We start from the raw sequence: 21,792 nt of genomic DNA, 5'->3' as shown, positions 1-21,792 counted from the left end.
AAAGAGATATAAAGACAGGAAAGATTTTTTTGTGGAAAGCCTTTTTCATGTCAATATTGACTTTAGTGTTCAACTTCACCACTTTAATTCAGGGACCAAAACATTTTATAGCTAGACAAAAACACATATTTGTAGATATATGTGAGTGTATTTTTCCAAATCTAATATTATTGACTAGATTTCAGTTTTCAAATATTAGGGTTTTTCTTCTATGGCTTAGATTGATGATGCTTCATTTGAGCACCCTGAATTTAATAAGAGACAGTAGTCCATTTAGTATAACCAGTCAACTGTTAGGAAACCAAAGAATGCTATTCTCGCTAGCCTAAAAATAATATGCCATCTAATTCATTTTTAAATATGCTATGCCTTCAGCATAAATTAATAGAGAAAGTAAAGATCTCTGCCAGAATATAAAATGTGTTTGAAGTATTTTCACATAAAAAAAGATAGAAACCACAGATTTCACTTAGTCTCCTTTTAATGAGGCATTTTATTATATCTTTTTGTGGGGAAGGGACCTAAGAGTTATTGATAGTCCACCTCAAGCCACACCATCCTGTTAGAAGCTCTTTCATTACAGAACAATGAGTTAGTTAATATGATCTACAATTATCAGATGAGCAGTCTGAGGTTTGGAGAAATTCAGTAATTTGCCCGGCCTCTCACAACTAGTACGCAGAAGAATCCGGACGAGAACCCAGGACTGTTCGATTTCACTGCATTGCTATTCCTCTAGCAAACATTTATTTCTCTTTTTAGTTATAATGCTTTTTCCCCTAAATATTAGCCTGTCACTTTTTGATGTAATCCCAACTAAGTTCCTTTTCTCTTTGTTTACATAAAAGGAAGACCAAGCAAAATGAGGTCAAATGACTTGTGGCAACTGTTGTAGCTGTCTGATGGAGAGACCACACTATAGCGATCACACAGTTCTCCTATATTTATTGCTGTTCCCAGGACCCACCTCGCCATACATAATCAATAAACTTCTGTTCCTTCCAGGATCTATGGAATAATAATAACAGTATTAATACAGAATGACTAATAACAATATTAATGGTATTAATGTTAAGAGCATTAATTCCATAAATCCAGAAATAAAAAGCTTTTCCCGAGTGCTTATTATATACATTGGGCTAAGTAGTTTATGATTCTTCAAAACAGCCAGCTCACTGCCATTTCTCCACTTTGCAAATGAGAAAACTAAAGCTTAGAACTGTCGCTGTGCTCAAGCCTCATAGACAGGAAGTGGCAGAGCTGGGTGAGCAGCCAAGTCTGCCAGAGTCCAGGACTCTAGCTCCTGCTCCCTCCAGCTGTTGGATGGCAGAGATGAGTCAGTGGGCAGCTTGCTTCCCACCATCTGTCCGCCTGAACTGCTGGCTTTCTTGGCTTCCACAGTCCCGCTTGGCTTCTGAATTATGTGTTAGTTCCTCACTTTGCAATTACCACACTCGAAAAAAGAATCATCCTTTAAAAAATTATCATTTCCTGATTAAGATTCTTGAACCTAGGACCTGGAAGTCTTATTCGTCTTTGGTTCACAGAGTTTAGCAGAACTTACGTGCCATGTGATGGACAATCAGTAAAGGAAATTTCAAAATGCTTCCTATTTATAGTGGCATCCTTTACTTATTCAGAGCACCTACCTTGCCAAATATTTATCACAGCAGAATGAGAGCTAACAGTTATGGTACGTGCAATGGTTATTTACGGCTTTTTAGCAATATATTCTAATTTAATCCTTGAACCACTCATTTACTGGAGAGTAAACTGGGTTTTAGAGAAATTAAGCTACTCGCTCAATTTCACAAACTACACTTGTATTCTTGCTGTAAACTTAATGCTGTTTTATTGAAACTTAAGCATGACTCATGGTAGTGACTATAAGGTAGCAGTTCCTTTTTTGGGGAGACCGGGGTAACCAGGAATTGAACTCAGGAGCACTCGACCACTGAGCCACATCCCTAACCTTATTTTGTATTTTACTTAGAGACAGGGTCTCACTGAGTTGCTTAGCACCTCGCTTTTGCTGAGGCTGGCTTTGAACTCGTGATCCTCCTGCCTCAGCCTCCAGAGCCACTGGGATTAGCGGCATGTACCACCATGCTTGGTGGGTACCAGGTCCTTGGAGTTCTCTGCCACCATGTGACTCAGATTCTAACTCAAATCACTCCTTACTCCCATGGACTGAAACTCTGGGGAATGCTCCTGTTGCTGTGACTTCATTTGCTATCTTTGGAGAAAGCCCAACATCCATGTATTTAGTCAGTTTCCTTTGCTCACTGACCTATGGTTAAAGTAGCAATACTGATTTTAAATTAAAATTCAAACACCTATAGTAAAATGATAGGACAGGAGCCATGTAAATTGATGGTTTAATAATTCTAAATTCTTTTTAGAAGATGAAAAGTATTAAGTTTAGTGGAAAAATATTCTCATATATAACCAATTTTAACCCCCAAATGGGTTGAGTGTAGGAACCTCTGGAAATATCCTTGATCAAATTGACTTTAATCTCTAAATTAACCATTATCACATTCACATTCCCCACTGTTTATAGAATCAGCCTTGAAAAAAAGTAATTTATTAAAATACAATACTACAGAGGCATCATTTATGAACCAGCTAATATGTATCAGAGACTACTCTTTATAGACCTTTTCTGATTTGGTTCTGACAACACAGTGAAATGGGTGCATAAGTATCTCTATGTCATGCAGGAGTAAGAGGAGTCCAGCAGAATTTTCTGCTGAGGGAACCATATGGTTTACTCTGGGTCGCCTGTAATAGGAATAGCAGAAACTGGCTTTCTTTATCCTTAGGAAGGGCCCAGGTGCTGTGAGCTCAAGCACCCAGCTGCATAGTTTCATTTGCAGCCCTCTTGAGTAGCACAGATCCGAGACCAGATGGAGTTTTCTCCAGATACACAGATCATTCCCCTGAAATCCCTATAAAGAGGAAAGGTGGTGTTGGGAGTGGGCAGGGTCTCTTCCCTGGGTAACAGCCTCTTTCCATGCAACTCCCATCCGTGCCCCATGAAGCACACCTCTCCTGAGCTTGAGGGAGGCCTGGGGCTTCATGACACTCACCAGCCTCTTCTGCCTGTGCCTTCCCAACTGTGCCAAGTTAATGTGTCTCCTGGTGGGCTCACCAGAGCCATTCACTCTGGAGTGGGACACAGAGTGCTTCCCATCTCCTGACATTGAAGAAGGTGCATGTAGAGGAATGAGGAACTTTGTCCAGGCTCACATTAACCTGCATCAGACCTGAGGTGTAAAATCAGATGTATGACTTTGCAAAACCATACTCTTGTGGGTTATTGTTTTGGGGGAGGGACAGAATGGGTACCAGGGATTGAACTCAGGGGAACTCGACCTCTGAGCCACATCCCTAGGCCTATTTTGTATTTTATTTAGAGACAGGGTCTCACTGAGTTGCTTAGCGCCTTGCCATTGGTGAGGCTGGCTTTGAACTCGTGATCCTCCTGCCTCAGCCTCCCAAGCCACTGGGATTACAGGTGTGCACCACTGTGCCTGGTGAGAAAACCCTATTTTTAGGTATTGAGTATGGAGAAATTCTAAAGTAATATATATATACATATATATGTATATATATATTTAAAAAGATGGATATGAGCAATGACAGAAGAATTATATACACCGAATGTAAAATATTATAGCATGTAAGGTATGAAGGATAAAATGATTGACAAATTGAAATTACTATAGGCAAATTTATAGCAGTGGTTTTGAAATTAGCATGAAGACATATTCACATGGGAGAATAGTCTAGATGGAAGTGGTCCACTCCAGGCAAGCACAGGAAAGAAAGAGGATTGTTGTTGCTGATCAGTTCGTATTTGAGAATAGACTTTCAACCCTCGGCGAAGGGTAAGATTGGAGGCTTAAACCTGGAGGCAGCAGTTCCTCAGGAGGCTTTTGCTCTTATTTGTCTTATAAGACATGGTGAAGCCCCAAACTGGATAGCCATTAGTGCAGAGAGAGGTAGGCAGCTTCAAAATGGCCTGAGGATATTGACTCAAGGGAGCTTGGTCATTGTGTATTAAGGGGACACCGCGTTAGTGCATCTGAACAACCGTCTGGAAGGTGGTATCATTTACTGGAACCGGACACTGGAGAATAAATAGTTTCTGGAAGGGAACAGGAGAGAGAATTAATTCCATGGTTGACTCACCAAGCTCCAGGGCCTGTGAAATATGCAAGGTTGCAACTCCAGGCTTCTGGGTTAAAGATATAGAATTGGAAACTACACAAATAGCTTTACTATTAGTAAATCATCAAGTGTTCCCTTGTATCACTCCTAATAATAAAAGTATAAAGTGCAATGTTTGAACGACAACTTGTGTCTTGAAAAATGGGGATGCATTTTCACCATAATTAAATCGGGTCCTTTATACTATTTTTTGGATAGTAATAAACAATTTTATACCAGGCGCCTCTTGTGCCTAATATGTGTGTTCGCTAAAGTTATGGGGGCAAGCTGGTCCTGTGATTATTGCAGGGAAGATGGCTATTGTGAGAAGCACACATAATTTTACTGCCCTCTACCCCAATGACTTAGAGCAATAACTTGTTATGAAAGGACATCAAGTGAATGGAAAATCCATATCAAAGAGCATGTTCTACTTTTATGTCAGTAAACTCCAAGTTGTTTCCTGAGTAATGAGTGAAGTAGAAGCTAAATTTTATGGGATCAAAGGGAAAGTATAAATTTTAGATGTCTCTGCCGTAGCAGCTGTGAACATGTTTATAGATCCAGAGGAAAGATGTATGGAAGGAAATGACTGATGGAAGAAAGAAAGGAAAAGAAAATCTTCAGTGATAAGAAGTTACTCTCCTACTTCATGTTCCAAAGAAAGATGCACCATGGTAAACAAGGCAGGGAAGGGAAAGAATGTGGAGAAAGTAGTGTCTCTGATGTGCCCGGAAAATGTGAGGATCAAACCACATAAGATAAGGATTTAATTGTGGATGAATCGGAGGAATTGTCCTTACTATAAACTTCGAATTTCTTTTCTCTAATTCCTATGTAAACATCCTCTTTTTGCAACCATGATCTCCTTTTCCAAAGGACAGGAGCATCCAACTGTCCAGCCACACTGAGCTAACTGCAGTTTCTTTGACCCGATTTCATGATTTTTCTAGCCTCAGGGTCCTCAGAGATGCTTAGGGTATTTGCCACAAAGCAGCCTTCTTTCCTCTGCCTAGATAATTCTCTTACTCATTCTCTTTTTTTATTCATTTTTATTGTAAACAAATGGGATACATCTTGTTTCTCTGTTTGTACATGAAGTATAGGCATACCGTTTTGTAATCATACATTTACCTAGGGTAATAGTTTCTGATTCATTCTGTTATTTCCCTCCCCACCCCTCCCACCCCTCTTATCCCTCTATACAGTCCCTCCTTCCTCCATTCTTGCCTCCCTCCCACCCCCCATTATGTGTCATCATCCGCTTATCAGCATAGAAGTCAGCTTCTGACAACTTCCTTGACACCCCCCACCTTCAGATTGAGGGAGCAGTGTTTCCAGCTATCAGAGATCAGTCTTTCTTCTCCTGATCATAGCATGCCAGCATTATACCGGGTTGCAACCAGAGATTCTTTTTGTTATTAATCTTCTGGATACATGAATGAATGAATGAATGAATGAATGAATGCAAGTGAGCCTCAGGAAGGTTTTCCCAATCATCCTAGTGAGATGTAACAAATTTACTGCATTTCATTTTTTTCCCCAAAGATGTGGCATGAGGGATCAGCATCCTGCATACACAGAGGCTATTACCTAGCTCTCTTCAGTGTTTTTTTTTTTTTGTTTTGTTTTGTTTTTTCCCTTTTCCCACTTGGGTGATCATCTGTGCTTGTCTTGATTCTTACATTTTCTACTTATGTTTTCTAAACTGAAAACTACAGATGATGATGATGCTATAGATTGGCTCTTAAGTATCCCCATTTCAGTCATCTCAACCTCCTAAAGATCAGGATTAGGGTTCAGGTGAGAAGTTTGGGTGAGATCGGATGTAAAGAAGTGTTAACCCATTGTGTTTAATTGCTTAAATGCAGACTGAGTAAGAGCAAATGATGGCTTCTATTTAATAGGTGGAACCTAAGTCAGTTATTATAAACCTCATGTTAAGTTTTAAAAAAATAAGAATGCACATTAAGTCATGTGAAAACATGGAAAGTTAGACTTGCGCACTGTTAGTCAGCTTTCCACCATAACAAATACCTGAATTAATCAGCTTATAAAGAGAAAAAGGTTATTTTGACTCAGTTTTGAAGTTCTTAGTCTATAATCAATTGGTCTCATTGCTTTTGGGTCTGTGACAAGGGAGCACATCATGGCAGTAGCCTGTGACAAACTGCTCAGCTCATATCTAGGATGTAAATAAATGGGGTGGGGGGGAGAGATACACAACACACACACACACACACACACACACACACACATCAGGGTCCTGCAATCTCCTTCAAGACTGCATGTGCCTCTACTGTTAAGAAGACCCCCCACCAGGCCCTACATCTTAAAATTTTACCACCTCCCAGGAGCACCACCTTGGGGAATGAGTATTGAACACATGGTCCTTGGGGGACACTGAAGATTCAACCTATGGCATCATCATCTGTAGTTTCAGTTTAGAAAACACAAGTAGAAAATGCAAGAATCAAGACAAGCACAGTTGATCAACCAAGTGAAAAAAAAAACAAAACCAAAAAAAGAATAAAAACCAAACAAACAAAAAACAACTGAAAGAGAGCTAGGTGTCAGCCTCTGTTCAGGATGTGGATCTCTTGTACCACGTGTTTGGCTAGGAAGAAAATGAAATGCAGTAAATTTGTTATGTTTATGAAAAAATTAATTATCATTTGAATGTAATGCCTATTTATTGAGCAATTCCCACGTGCTAATTGTGAAGAGCTTGACCAGGTTCATTGACATGTTTCTTGCTCATCTTGCTCATCTTGGTCATATATTTTTGCTCATCTTGCTCATCTTGGTCGTATATTTGCTAATTTAGAGGCTGAGGAATCCTACTTTATGTCAGAGTTTAAAAAGAAGACAGTTTCTGACCAGCCTGAAACTGAGGATAAATTCTCTCATTCTTTGCAAAGTTAGAGTCTTAAGATTTTAATTAGATGAACAGTAGAGCTCTATTAATATTAAAATGATGTTAGCTATTATAATACTAGAAAATAAGGGAACTATGAAAATCCATCAGAACCGTGTGAAAACCTACTGAGGCGGCTGTCACTGAGTTAACATGGGAATGTTTTAGCAGCTCTAAGAAGAGTAACTGCAAACTTCTGAAGCATAGTAAATATATTTAAGTGAAGGGGTTCATGATAATAACCTTTCAAAAGCCCCATTGCTCACCTTTGAGAAACATTAGGGATCTACTTCCTTATTATGAAAACTAATAAATGAAAGGAAAACGTCATTTATCCTATTTTCCTATGTGATCTGTGCCAAAGAAAGCAAATAGAAGAGTTTCTTTTTTTTAAAGAAAATTCACATAACAAATAAAAAGAAATAATAGAATTCAGATTATATCTATTTTGCAACCCTGGGTAAATGAATGGATCAAGATAACTATAAATGTTCATAAAAAGAGAGATGCTTTGCTTTTGGGCATGTCATGCAGCATATCTTTTGTTGAACTAACCTGCTACCCATAACAAGCATAGTGCTGCATAAAATACACTTTAAAAATTGCTTCAGAGCTCAGAAATTCAACTCAAAATGGAAAATTGAAATCACTTCATTGTTCAAAGAAGGGAAGTCAACCGCAGGATATCTACATTCTCCCAGTTTTACTCTAAGGACAGTCAGATTTTCCTAGGTTAGGGATATAGAGGTCAGAGTTCAAGGTTGCCAGAGGGACTAGAAATTGAGGAAGGAGTAGCCAAAAGAAGGTCAGAGATGGAGAGCTTCAGCTTGAGCCTACACAGTCTCCCATCCTTGGTTGATTCCTGAACTTCACTTGTCAGAGGTGAGATAGATACCAAGGATCCCCAGAGGATGTAGGAACCAGGAGGATACAGGTCTAAAGGTTTTGGCGTCTGCCCAGTGCTGAGAAGATGACTTTGGAGTTCAAATCCTGTCAGTTTAGAGGGATTTGTTAAACACATTTGGCTTTAAACTGAAAAACTCAAAGGGCTTTGCTTTAGGAGTCAAGACCAGGCCTGAGGATTAATAGTTGTATTTGAGGGATAAGGACAACCCCAAAATCGTCTTGTCCTAACCAAACCTGGAGCCAGGCCTCCCCATGGCGGAGGGATCTGCTGGTAATTCCACTCTCTGTGAACTACTTCCATTTACTTCTCCATTGCTACCCAACCAATAGTCCACATCCTTGCCCATCTCCGGCCCTACGCCTGTCCCACTTCCTGACCTCTGTTTACAGTGTTCACCTCTTCTGTTTAAGCATCACTTTTTTAGCGGAGTCTCTGACTGCCAACCTAACTTCAATATCTCAGTTCAGACCTCTCCTGTTACCCATTCTGTCTTTTCACGCATCAACATACAGCTTGAGAATCTGTGAGCACAGGATGAAGTTTCTTCCTTTACACTGGAGGGTACATGAGTACCGCATCTTTCATGGTAGCACACAGCAGAGTCCATGTTCAAAACCAGTTTGTTAAAGGGATGAATTAAAAATGTTTAATCAGCTATGAGATAAACTAAGTAATAAGTAATTTAATAACAAATAATATTATGAATAATATAAATACAAAAAATTCACAAATTTATTATTCTCACAGTAGCAATTGATTAGAGAGAGATTTTTGAGAGAAACACAGGATATGACAAATATTCTTATTATTAAAGGGCTATTAATATCATAGAAAATGATAAGTATTGCAGCATTTTGATACTTCACTTGCCCTCCACAGCAGCTTTATGTGGTATGAGAGGCTGGAGTTAAACTCTATGTGTATCCAAATAAGGAAACCAAGAGTCAGCATTTAAATGACTTTGGTGACATTATAAAAGTTACACACAAGCATTAGAGACAGAAATACAACTTACATCTCCAATGACGCACTGAAGTGTCCTTGACATGGTAGATGTTGCTAATTTCAAATCTGTTTAGAAGGCTGATTTAGATTGATATTTCAGTAGCAGCGATCATGTTTGTCTCCACAACCCCCCAGCTGTGTTATTGCTGACCTTAACTCTGTCTATTTAAAACCAGGATAAGAAAGTCACTTTTTCCTGTGGTTCTGTGTATATTGCTTCTGCGCCTTCTTCCTTTTCAGGGTATTAATTTTAGTTGTTTAAAACTTAAGAGTCCCTTAAATCATTCTGTGTTCTTTTATTCTACTATGCAAAAAATAGTACAGCCTGTTTCCTGTTGATTTCTTGAGGGCTTGGATTCTCTTCTCCACCTCCTAAAAACCTAGTTCAGTAATGCAGATCTCAAGTGCCTATACATCATGCTGTTGTTTTAATATTTCACTGTATAATAGTCTAACAGTGACTCGGTCTGATTTATATTTCTTAGAAGTCAAAATTGGACCTCTGTTTGTTTAGTAATTCATGGGTAATCATTTTCAAATAAAGAAATAGTCTGAGCAGTGTTTAAGGCCGACTTCATGTTTAACCAAGAAGAGTTTGGTCTCCAGCCATTTTCTCCAGCTGATGGATGATCTGTATTATTTTTTTCCCTTTGGTTTTTGAAGGTAGAACTCTTATTCTAGTTGTTTATTTTTCCCTTAATTTTCTCTTTTTCTTATTTTGTTTATATTTGGGGGGCGATTCCTAAAGAATAAATAGAAGACCTTATTACCTTTTTCAAGGAGAATCTTTTCATGACCTTTAAATACAGTTAATTTTCTATGATTGGAGGATTGCCTTTCCAGTTCATGCATTTTCTATTCCAATTTTTCTCTTTTAAGCTTTTAGTCTTCTGACCTCATCAATAAGGTCATAATTCATAGTTTAACCTGTAGAATCAATTTATCTCTGAAACAGCTTTCAGGGACAAATCTTTCCCTCCTCCACAACTTTCTGCAAGAACCAACTATAGTATAAATAAATAAAAATACTCATTTTCCATGGTACCATTCAATAGGTAATGAGGGTATTCAATTTCAGAGAACAGATTTCCGTAACCTACTTATTTTTCCTGTCAAACAACCCCCACGCTGTCATCTGCCTTAGAATCACCCAGGACCCTGTATTCCTGAATTAGATCTGAATTCCTGAGATTCTAACTTGCTAGACACCAAGCGTAACCCAGGATATTGAATGTTTATGGAGCCCACCAGAGACCTTTCTCAGGTGATTCTAATATGACTGGACCATGGAGCCCAATTTAAGAAACCGTGCTCATGGGTATTTTTCTTAGTAATATACTTGGGGGACAGGGAGGACATTGCTTTTTCAAATGACAACCCCTCAAAATTCAAGAAACTTCTAACTTCTAGAGCAGGCATAGGATGAGGGTGTGGGGGAAGCCACTAGGTCCAATAAGGTATATTACAATGGCAAGAGCTTTTGTATGTGAAATATGCAGAGGTGGAAAACAGTTTGCTGCTCAGGGAGGTAAAGCATTTCTGCAATTTAGTTGACATCCTTAGAGGCTAAAGCAGATCGACTTCTCTTGCACATCTTAGAAATCATTTGGGACTTTGTCCTGATGCACAAGCAAAGCTCTGAACAAAGCCATGAATAATTGCATGGCAGGGATGTGTGTCCTCCCCAGTAGATGGTAAGCTCTTTGAAAAAAAAAAAAAAAAAAGTGTTCTTTGTTTTTATGCATTGCCGTGCCTTTCACAGAAAGCACTCCATAAATATGTGCTACCAAAGGGAGGGCAGAGCACATATTTCAGCTACACCCCTTCTGACAACACTCCCTGAAAGAGATTTGAATATTTTCCACTGGGAAGTTTCCAATTCCATGGGACATTGTATTTCTGGATCATGTAAACAAAACAGACAATATCCAGGGTTAACAGAGAGAACTGATCTGGGGGTGGGGCCTCCAGTCCTTGTGAGTTGCTTCCTTCCTTGATTCTTGCTGCAAATGAGAAGACTTGAGATGGAGGTATTCACCCAGGAGGATTCAGGTCGCCCAGGATTGCTGCGGTGTCAGCCCAAGCAGGAGCTGACAGACAGAGGAACAGCCACAGAACCCACAGAGGGCTTTGGCTCACTCTCACTGCCTAACCAGGCCATGACATTGATAATTGAGAGTTTCTTGTGCACTTCAGAAGTCCTTTATTTTATTTTAAAAAGTTACATACACAAAAGGTGTTTTTAAATTTTTTTTCTGTACCTCTTTTCTTGCCCAATATTCTACTAATAAATAATATCTTTATCATTGGTAGTCGTTAACATTTATTGATTGCTCATTAGTTGTCCATTTCTAAAAACTATGCAGATATACATTCAGACACAAATTTATGAAAAATACTTTTATTTTTCTAATTTTACAGATGAGGAAACAAGAAAAAAGAGGTTAAGTAACCTGCTGTGATACAATAATGTCCCACCATTATTGTCTGAAACCTGCAGATATGCTGTTTTTTTCTTTTTCTTCTAACATGCTGCCCCATTTAAAGTCTGTTGTGAATGTCTTTCTAAGTCAATAAATTTACCTGATTAGTTTTAAACTTACCAAACACTACAATGACGTGTGTAAATTTTTCTGATTGTAATTATGTTTAAATTTATTTTTCTAAAGTACATCATACACTCTCCTGCCTTTTTCTTATTCTTTTTTAAAGCAAGAACATACCTCAACGTTTTTTTAATTTAAAAATTTTTTTTTAACTTTTTTTTTTTTGCAGTGCTGGGGATTGAACCCAGGGCCTTGTGCTTATGAGGCAAGCACTCTACCAACTGAGCTATACCCCCAGCCCTTTAACGTATTTTTAGATATGCCTGACAGTTGGGTGTGTTTTGACATATTATACATACATTGGGTACAACCCATTACAATTTTGATCCCATCTTGTGGCTGAACATGATGTGGAGAGGGGAAAGACCCCTACAATGAAAACTACAGAGCACCGAAGAAAGAAATTGAAGAAGATCTTAGAAAATGGAAAGACTTCCCATGTTCTTGGATAGGTAGAATTAATATTGTCAAAATGACCATACTACCAAAAGCATTATATAGATTTAATGCAATTCCCATTAAAATTCCAATGATGTTCTTCATAGAAATAGAAAAGGCAATAATGAAATTCTTTGGAAAATTAAGAGACTCAGACTGTCAAAGCAATCCTCAGCAAGAAAAGTGAAGCGTAGGCATCATAACAGTAGACCTTAAATTATACTATAGAGCTATAGTAACAAAAATGGCATCGTATTTGCACAAAAATAGAATTGAAGACCAGTGGACTAGAATAGAAGACACAGAGACATACCCACATGAAAACAGTTATCTTACACTAAACCAAGTCACCATAAACTTACATTGGAGAAAAGATAGCCTCTTCAACAAATGGTACTGGGAAAACTGGAAATCCATATGTAGTAGATTCAAATTGAACCCCTATATCTCACCTTGCAAAAAACTCAACTCAAAGCGGATCAAGGACCTTGGCATTAGACCAGAAACCCTGTAGACCTAATTCTCCATCATATTGGTTCAGGAACAGACTTTCTCAATAAGACTCCTAAAGCACAAGAAGTAAAATCAAGAATCAATAAATGGGATGGCATTAAATTAAAAAACTCCTTCATAGCAAAGGAAACAATCAAGAACACAGAGAGCCTACCGAATAAGAGAAAATCTTTACCACCTGCAACTCAGATATACAGGATATACAAAGAACTCAAAAAAACTGAACACCAAAAAAACAAATAACCCAGTCAACAAATGGGAAAAGGAACTGAACAGGCACTTCACAGAAGATGAAATATGAATGCTGTTTTATCTTATATGGAAAAGGCACTTTGCAGATGTAATTAAGTTAAGGTTCCTATAGTGGGGAGATTATTCTGGTTTATTCAGGTGGACCCAATGCAATCCCAAGGGTCCTTTTGAGGGGGAGGAAGGTGGTTAGTCAGAGAAGAACAAGTGGCTGATTATGAATACAGAAATAAGAGAGAGAATGTGAGTGAAAGAGATTTGAAATGCCATGAAACTGGTCTAACACCTGGAGGAAGAGGTCATGAGCCAAAGAATGCAGGTCATCTCTAGAAGATGGAAAAGGCCAAGAAAGGGATGATTTCCTAGAGACTTAAAAGAAAGCAGCTTGTGCCCACACCTTGATTTTAGATCTTCTGCATTCCAGAATTATGTTAAAAAAATTTGTGATTTTTAAGTGACAACGTTTCTCATACACTTGCCCAAGATGGAGTGAAATTTCAAACTCACACAGACTGACTACCTGACTAGGTAATATACACTATTACAGATGGCTTACAAGGGGCCGGGCTAAAAAGTGGTGGCTATAGCACAACAATTTGCAACCTGTTACTAGGAAATTAGAGTTCGTCCCCTCTCCATGATGAGCTAGTGCATGACAGTCACGTTATTAATATTGGTAATAATCCAATTAGTAAAAATATGATCTCAGTTAAAAAGCATGCTAATTGACAAATTGACAATTAGAAAAATCATTCTTCCCTTCAATCAGGTAAGAAGTCATCTTCTATATCTTTGTACTACAGGACTTTTATTGTAATAAATTTTTTTAACTTCATATTTCTCATTTTTCTTAATAGTTGATTCATCTACTTTCCCTCCTTATACAACTCAAAAGTTTTTTTCCTCAAAGGTGTTTGACAAAAGATAGTAATAAATATGATAGCCATTGATTATGAGTTGAAATATTAATTTCTCATTAATTCTACAGTCAGATTAGATCTTTTATAGGTGTTTAAATTCAAAATTATAAATCTCCTTAAATTCTTTTGTGAGAAAGTGCTTTCAAAAATTCTTAAATCTGAAAATCTTTGTGGAATAGAAAATAAATTTCCTTGGAATGGTATCCGTGACAGCTACGGCTTCATACTTGGCTTCCTGGTCAATGATATAATGTCCAGATGTGCTTTTTAAATGAGTCATGTTAAAGTAAAATTTCTAAAAGCATGAAACCAACTCTCATTTGATTATAGAATAAATACATATCACCAGTGTTTTTGATTCACTAATGAAAGAATCAGAAGGAGGGTAAGTCTAGTCCAAAAAAAAAAAAAAAAAAAAAAAAAAAGAATGAGCAACTGAGTACATACTTAGGAATACGTAGGAATCCTAGAAAGAATGTTGGAATAATATTAACAGGTAAGTTCATAAGTGACTACTGTCCAACCATCACATATGAGAATATTTTTTTCCTGGCATTTGCATCTCTACTGGGAAAAAAATCTACGACTGAATATGTAACTTTATAGAATCTAGCTTTAGTCAGTAATAAATTATAAAATCAGACAGCCATTAATTTACTTAGAATTAAAGACTCTTTATATTGGTTTGCAGGATTGCTCCAGTACAACATTGGAAAGAAGCAGACTTGTACCTTTGATTTATTTCTAGTTTTTCTGATTTTTCTTAATGGTGGTAAAATCACTTTCAAGACCATGCATCTGTCTCTCCCACCAGCCCTTTGGAGGTGCTGATGGATATATGGAATTCAAATGCTCCCTGCACAAGTCAGAAGAGTAATTTTTCTCTTCAAAGACTTTTTTCAGGTAGTTCCAGATTGCTACATCATGTCAGTGTTTTGGGGTGTTGCTTTAAAATCATATTTACATATCAGATGTGTTTGTGTAAATAACTTTTCCTAAATGTGATACTTTTAAAAGCGAACTGTTATAAGAGACTGTATTGTCTCAATTAATGCTGTTAAGAATCATCCTGAATCTTTTTTATAAGAATTCATATCCATCTATTGCGTGTATGTTACTTGATTTTTTCCTGCTCTCAATTGCAATTAGCTTTTTTCCCTGAAGGGCGTTGTTTGCACGCATGTGAAATCTGTGATGTGATTGTAGCCATGTTTCCACCTCCCTTCTTCTGTATATCTTTCCTTTCCTTTTAGGCCTCTTTGTTGAAAGGGAGTCCACTTCATTCCTACTTCTGAGCCTGTCTGTCTGTGATTTCTGAGCAGTCTTTCAAGTGTCCTTTCATGCTAGTGAATGGGATCGTGTTGGGAGAACATCTAGGCCTCTTAAAATCAAGTGTTTGAAGAGTCATCTAGTTTGGAGGAGGATAAGGTAGATTACTGATGAGGATCTGCCTTAGCCTCAGGTGTCTAGACCTGAGCCTGAAAAAGACCTTTCTCCTTACCTTAACAAGTGGCCCCAGTCTTCTTAATTTGAATGCTAGTTACAATCCACAGTGGTTTTATGAACTTACTTGTTCACTTGCTAAATATTGTCCATCTTCCCTGAGAATAAGCTGCATGAGGTCAGAAGCCATATTGGTGTCGAGTACGCTTTCATCCCAGCTTCAAACATGATGGTGTAAATATTTTTCACTGAAGGAATTCATCCTGGGGTACACCCATGCACCTGCTGAGTAGAAAGCAAGGACATGTCCAGTGACTTCAGTTTCAGAGATGAAGCCGAGCACCATTGCCTTAGGCATCTGTTGCCTGAAATGTTTTCACTACCTTATTTTGCTGATGGAAACATTCAGGCACAAAAGCTTTAGATGCCTTGGAAGATGGATAGGACCATTATAATGTAATAATAACCATAGTGAAAAAGAGAAAAAAAGAAATAGTCGGCTAAAGTAACATAGGCTAAACTTTTTATGGGGAAAAAAAAATTCTCTCCATAGCTAATTCCACAAACAGTCTTTATCTAAAATAAAATCATGACTATGATTGGTTGCCTTTAAGCAATACATTAACTCAGAGATAACTGCCTGGCTCCAAATGTGTGAGCACTTAAAGTCTGTCTTATTGAAAATTTTCTTAATTTATTGTAATCTAATAATTGTGGAACACATTATTTGTATTTGACACAGAATTATGTTTTTACCATGAACATTCATCCAGCTATATAACAAGGAATAATTGTTCAGTTAACATTATTCTTTCTAAAGAATGCAATGTTTATTCATGTGTGCTTGGTGAATGAATTCTTTATAAGCACATTAGCAAGATGAGAAAAAAATCAAATCTCTGAATTTCCAGAAGGTAGCAGCATAAAATAGTGGAAAAATATTTGGGGGTGGGTTGTCCTTATAAACGGTTTTTAAAATATGATGGATAATCAGAATAAAATGCATATTTGGGCCTAAGAGTAGCTGTAATAATTTTGTGATATGAAACAAGATGAGTAAGTTGTAATGTCATTTTGTTGACTGGAAGAAGTCAGCTTACCAGCTGAAAAATAGCTTCATATTTTATTAGGCTTCTCTAATGTCTTCATTTATTACATAAATGTACTCTCAAGGGTCATTGCATTAAAAAAAAAATCTTCGACTTGTGAAATGTAGAAAACACGGCTAGGTTTTTGAGTATTATCCGTTCATTTTTGCGTCTCTTGTCCAGGGTGCAACTGATTTTGACAGATGTACTGTTATGTTACCAGTATAACATGACATCTTTTTTCAGATGGATTGAGTAAGAGTGGTCTTGACAATGAGTAGGTACGACATTGTCAGAAAGCTGAAACAACACATCAGTGTCACAGTTATGACACAAACGCGGCAGAATAAACCACACAATATCATTAAGTTAATGTCTTTCCAACGACACCCTTGAGAAGGCAGAAAATAGCGCTGCTCTTAAATACTTTTGCTTACTCATGAAAAATATGTATAAGAAACACAAAGGTCAGTTTAATATGCGCTTGAAGTGGTGGAAGTGTAGAGTGTGTGCTTGTTTGTATGAGGATCTCTATATGGATAAAAGCATTTTGAGGTATCGAAATTACTTTTTCTAGAGCTAGAAAACCCATCTAATTTCAATACTTAAAAGCATTGTTAAAAGTACTGATCGTGAAAATGCAAAGTGATTTTATGTGTGTCGATTTTAACCTTTTTTTCTGATTTTCTTTTTTAAAAGAGAAAATTAGGTATACATTTAAAATGTATTTCTACATCATGAATTTTGGAAGCAGTAAAGACTAAAAGGGAATGAATCCTGGGTTTCAAGAAGGAATTAGTCATTTGATGGTCATAACTTATGGACACGTACACACACACACATATACACTTAAAAAGCATTAATGGATGGCATATTTGTTCTTACAATGACTTTTGATATCTTTGTCTCTAGGATCAGAGGTGGTTGATCTTGATGGAAAAAGTTCCCTTCTCTACCGATTTGATCAAAAATCCCTGAGCCCAATAAAAGATATTATTTCTTTGAAATTTAAAACCATGCAGAGTGATGGGATTCTACTCCACAGGGCAGGGCCAAGTGGAGATCATATCACGCTGGAGTTAAGAAGAGGAAAACTCTTTTTACTTATTAATTCAGGTAAAACCATTTGGTGCGTTGCTTGAAGATTCAATCCTTTACTTATCATTTAGGTAACTTTATGCTTTTATAGCTTATTTTTTTAACATTTAACGTGCTTTATTTTCCGATTCAAGGGCTTGTCTATCTGCCAATTATTACTCTTTCATGTCAAAATGGTTCATATTTTTGTAAATTGCACAAGATTCTTGCCGAATGATTTTTTTTTATAGTTCTGATAGAGCTACATAACTATTTTCTAGCACCATAAAAGAAAGGGATGGGTCATTGAAAAATATTGCAGTAGTAAAAATAATGAGGTTGTAGCAAAGATAAAATTTACATAGAAAATGAGCATGCAATGAGTAGTAATAATAAAAAGAATGAGCGGCGAAAGAAATTACAAGGTTGGGAGACTGTTGTATTCAAACTTTAGGTAAATCCATACTAGTCTTTGGGGTGGGATGCAGGAAGGACATTGCCATTATTTTGAGAGATGCAGTGTCAAAGGAGGGAAACTTTTTTTTTTTTTTTCATTTAACTGGGAATAATGGTGCTGTTGTCTCTCCCTCTTCTAAGGTGATGCTAAACTTCCCTCCACTCATGCACTGATCAATCTCACCCTGGGCAGCCTGCTGGATGACCAGCATTGGCATTCTGTGGTCATCCAGCGTTTGGGCAAACAGGTCAACTTTACAGTGGACGAGCACAGGCATCGTTTCCATGCACAGGGAGAATTCAATTACCTGGATCTTGATTATGAGGTGTGATGGTTACATTTCAATTAATACAGATTTTATGATCTATGTCTCATTTAGCTTCCCAACAGAAAATGTGCAGTAGAGACCCCCCCCCCCCCGGGACAGTCCGTCACCTGGCTGGTGAAGCACTTCCCATCGTGGCCTAACTCGATGGCAGGCTTGGGGACTTGAGGCTCCACCTTCCTTGCAGTGTGCTAATTTATTATCAGAGTGCAGGGTCACTCTTTTTTTTTTTTTTTTTTTTGTTACCTTAAGGGTCTTGATTCTGTAGGAAATTTTCCATGTGATGAGATCTAATTACCAAAAGCAAATGTGTTGCATGATTTCATTCTGGTTTAGGCTACTCCTGAGCAGTGTGGATCTATGGGGTGTTGGAGGGGTAGACCTGGTACCAAAAGATTAGTTCACTCATTGATCATTGATTCAAATACACAAATGTCAATGTGTACTAGAAATGTATACAAAATAAAATGTCCCTTTTAGTTATATTATTAACAGATCAAGTTTTACTGTGGATATAAAGATGAGATTTTCTTCATCAAGTGATAAATATCAAAACAAGGTGTGATTAACAGTTTGTTGGAATAATCAAGCTCCAGTGTGAATAAGGACTGAATGCATAGAAATTTGCTTTAAAATCTCTATCTTACTATTTTTCGATGTAGGATGATGAAAACTTGATCTGTACATCAGGCTGGCAGCTATAGTTGCTAATCGTAATCATTTAAGCAGATTATCATAAATCACTAAACAATATTATTGATGCTATTTTTCTTTCTAAGATCAGCTTTGGAGGGATTCCAGCACCTGAAAAATCAGTGTCATTCCAATATAAAAATTTTCATGGATGTTTAGAAAATCTCTACTATAATGGAGTTGACATCATTGGTTTGGCCAAACAACAAAACCCGCAGATCATCACCATGGTAAGAGTCTGCATGAAGGAATAAGTGAACGGAATGTCTTTTCAGCAATAAAATTGCTACATTGTAGGTTCCCAGTCAATGTGATATTTTCAAGGTTGCTTTTATTTAATTTTCTTCTCCGGCAATGTGAATATAAGGGATTAATTCTATTTAAAGGACTTATAATTCACAACACATAATTATTTTTATGTGAAGTAAAGCAGTTTTTCTTAACAGTGAATATTTTGATTTAGTTGTGATTTTATTACTCCTAGGAGACTAATTTCTTTTGCTCTGCAATTGCCTTAATAGGATACTCCTTGACCAATTCACTAGATGAGCATATGGAGTTTCTGAAATCAAATAACATCCGTGTATATTAGAGAGACATTGGAAAAAAACTTGTGTTTTTTCATGGTCATCCATAACAAGTAATTTTAAAAAAAACCTAATAGGTGGTTACAGCATTACATCTGCCAATCTTTCCAAACAGTGCTGTTGCTCAGGCTGCATTATATTCTAATTCAGTGGACCTGTAGCAGAATATAAATCTAACTATTGGTCAGGGATTAGTCGGGGAAGCATCTCAAGAGTGAGTATTGTGAACAAAGGATCTGTCTTAGGACTTGGATCTTAGCAATTGTCAGAGGAACTTGGAAGTTGAAGGCCTGGCAGGGGGAGTTGGAAGATCACAGAAGCCACTAATTCTGCCTCCAGTCGCACTGTGTACGGACATGTTGGACTTTGAGAAGAATTTTCGGCCTGTGAGAAGGCTTTCTGAGGGGTCCCTGGCAGTTGTCTCTGGGTAACCACAGGGCCCTGAGGTCCCCAGACAAGCACTAGGGGTGAGCGGGGCTCATGTTGCTCAGTGGAGACCAGCCTTTGGGAGGAAGAGGCAGTACAGGGTGAAGGAGATCCGGAGAGTGGGATGAATCAGCTCTCATCCTTCACGTGTGTGATCACAAAAATCCCCGAATTGGCTGGTGTTTTACTTTTGACTGTCAAATATCACCCAAGACACTTTTCTCATCATGCTTTACCCAGAAGCAGACAGGGAAGGAAATTCTGGGGCAAATGGTTTCCAGCTTTACCAATTTGGTAATAAGTAATTTCTTTTATTACTTAAAATTCAATATATGTAAATTGTAGCTCCTGTCGCTTCAGCAAATCCCAAAGCATATCACAAGAATATTACTGAAAAAAATATTTTATTCCTAACTGAATTTTATTCCTAATTGTCTGTGAATTGGTGGTATTTATATGATCCTAACCTTCAACAAGATTTCAAAGTTTTTTTAATCAAAAAGAAAATAATAATTGCAAAGGGAAATAAAAATATTGTAGATATGTGTTTCAATCAAAAAGTGAGTTTCCAGAAAATGCCCAGGAACCCCACTCCTCACTGGCGAGAGGGTGTGTTTCTTGCAGGCTAATTGAAGCTGGAGCCCAAGTGCAGTGGACAATATTTCCATTTTTCCTGAGTTTGATGGTCTTATAACTGCTTTTACATTATGGATTAGTGTATACATTAGGATCGTTTGCTCTTTAACTTTTGTTATTTCATTCACTGGAACATGATAAATATTCACAAATGGAAGTTAATTCACTCTTAAACAGACTCATAATAGAGTTTAATGTTTTTATTTGACCAAGACCAAATGTTTTCCTTCCAACATGTCAGTTTCATGGACTTTTCAAATCTATTTTAAAGTTAAGAAATGGGGAGAAGACCAGAGAAAGTGGTTGGAGAACCTTAAAGCATATGGAAGGGTCCTGGATTTTCATGGTGTTGGCAATTTGTTGGTTTAAATTGAGGATAAGGTGCAAGTGATAAGCAGTCTTCGCGCATATTTCAAATTCTGTTACTAGTGGAATGTGTAAAGCATGCTGAAAGCTTTTTCTTCTACTTTGTCCTCAGGGAAATGTGTCGTTTTCTTGTTCACAACCACAGTGGATGCCTCTGACTTTTCTGAGCTCCAGGAGTTACTTAGCTCTGCTGGCTTCTCCCAGAGAGGAGGAAATTTCAGCCAGTTTTCAATTTCGAACCTGGAATAAGGCTGGACTTCTGCTCTTCAGTGAACTTCAGCTGGTTTCAGGGGGTCTCCTCCTCTTGCTTAGTGATGGAAAACTTAAGCTGAATCTCCTCCGGCAGGGAAAATTACCCAGTGACATCACAGCAGGTAATAAATGTACTCCCACAGGCCAAGCATATGGATCTGAAAGATTTCATTATCTCTCTGTTCCTTCTCCACAAATTTTATGCATAACCAAAAAATTAATATTTGTTTAATAAATGAATACTGGAGTTAATAAGATTATCAGAACTCTTCCTTAGAGGAAATTGATTCCAATTTCCTTTCAAATATCATTCCAACATTTGCAGTTCTTATTCACCAAAATGATAGAGATGGGGAAATAGAAATTTCCTTCTGTGACTCTTTCTCCCACTTTAGACAAATTATAGAATATCGTGAGAATGTGTGTTTTGAGGATAATGTGAAACACTTTAAAATAGACCAATAAGTTAATTGGATGTCCTTTATAGGAAAACTAGACTTTGCCAAACACGGCTGGTGTCTTATCTTGTCTTTTGGAGAATGGGAGAGGTCTTTCTGGAATCTACACCTCTATCTTTGTATCAATGTGTCCCATGTAAATGCAAAACTTAAATATTTAGCCAAACTAACTTTACTTGTACTTTTTAAAGAATTGGATAGATTTTGGGTAGGA

At 37.5% G+C, this 21,792-nt stretch overlaps 1 protein-coding gene and 1 non-coding gene across 3 annotated transcripts in view; one reads left to right on the top strand and one right to left on the bottom strand.

Annotated features, from left to right (window-relative positions):
- The window catches only part of Cntnap4 (contactin associated protein family member 4), a 241,960-nt gene that overhangs the window by 131,197 nt on the left and 88,971 nt on the right, over positions 1-21,792 (top strand). Inside the window, exons 5-8 of one of the 2 annotated variants that reach the window (XM_047529627.1) lie at positions 17,214-17,417; positions 17,976-18,160; positions 18,940-19,083; positions 20,981-21,242. In XM_047529627.1, coding sequence (XP_047385583.1) covers positions 17,214-17,417; positions 17,976-18,160; positions 18,940-19,083; positions 20,981-21,242 — 795 coding nt within the window. Of the gene's footprint in view, positions 1-17,213; positions 17,418-17,975; positions 18,161-18,939; positions 19,084-20,980; positions 21,243-21,792 lie in introns of those variants that run through there. The other variant, XM_047529628.1, reaches the window with a different exon arrangement.
- On the bottom strand, positions 11,814-11,887 carry Trnam-cau (transfer RNA methionine (anticodon CAU)). The gene has a single exon. It is a non-coding gene; the product is annotated as a tRNA-Met (tRNA).

This window comes from Sciurus carolinensis, chromosome 16 (genome assembly GCF_902686445.1).
Source record: "Sciurus carolinensis chromosome 16, mSciCar1.2, whole genome shotgun sequence".
Lineage (NCBI taxonomy): Eukaryota > Metazoa > Chordata > Mammalia > Rodentia > Sciuridae > Sciurus > Sciurus carolinensis.
Note: the sequence above shows the minus strand (reverse complement) of the source record. Positions and strands in the feature narration are given on the sequence as shown.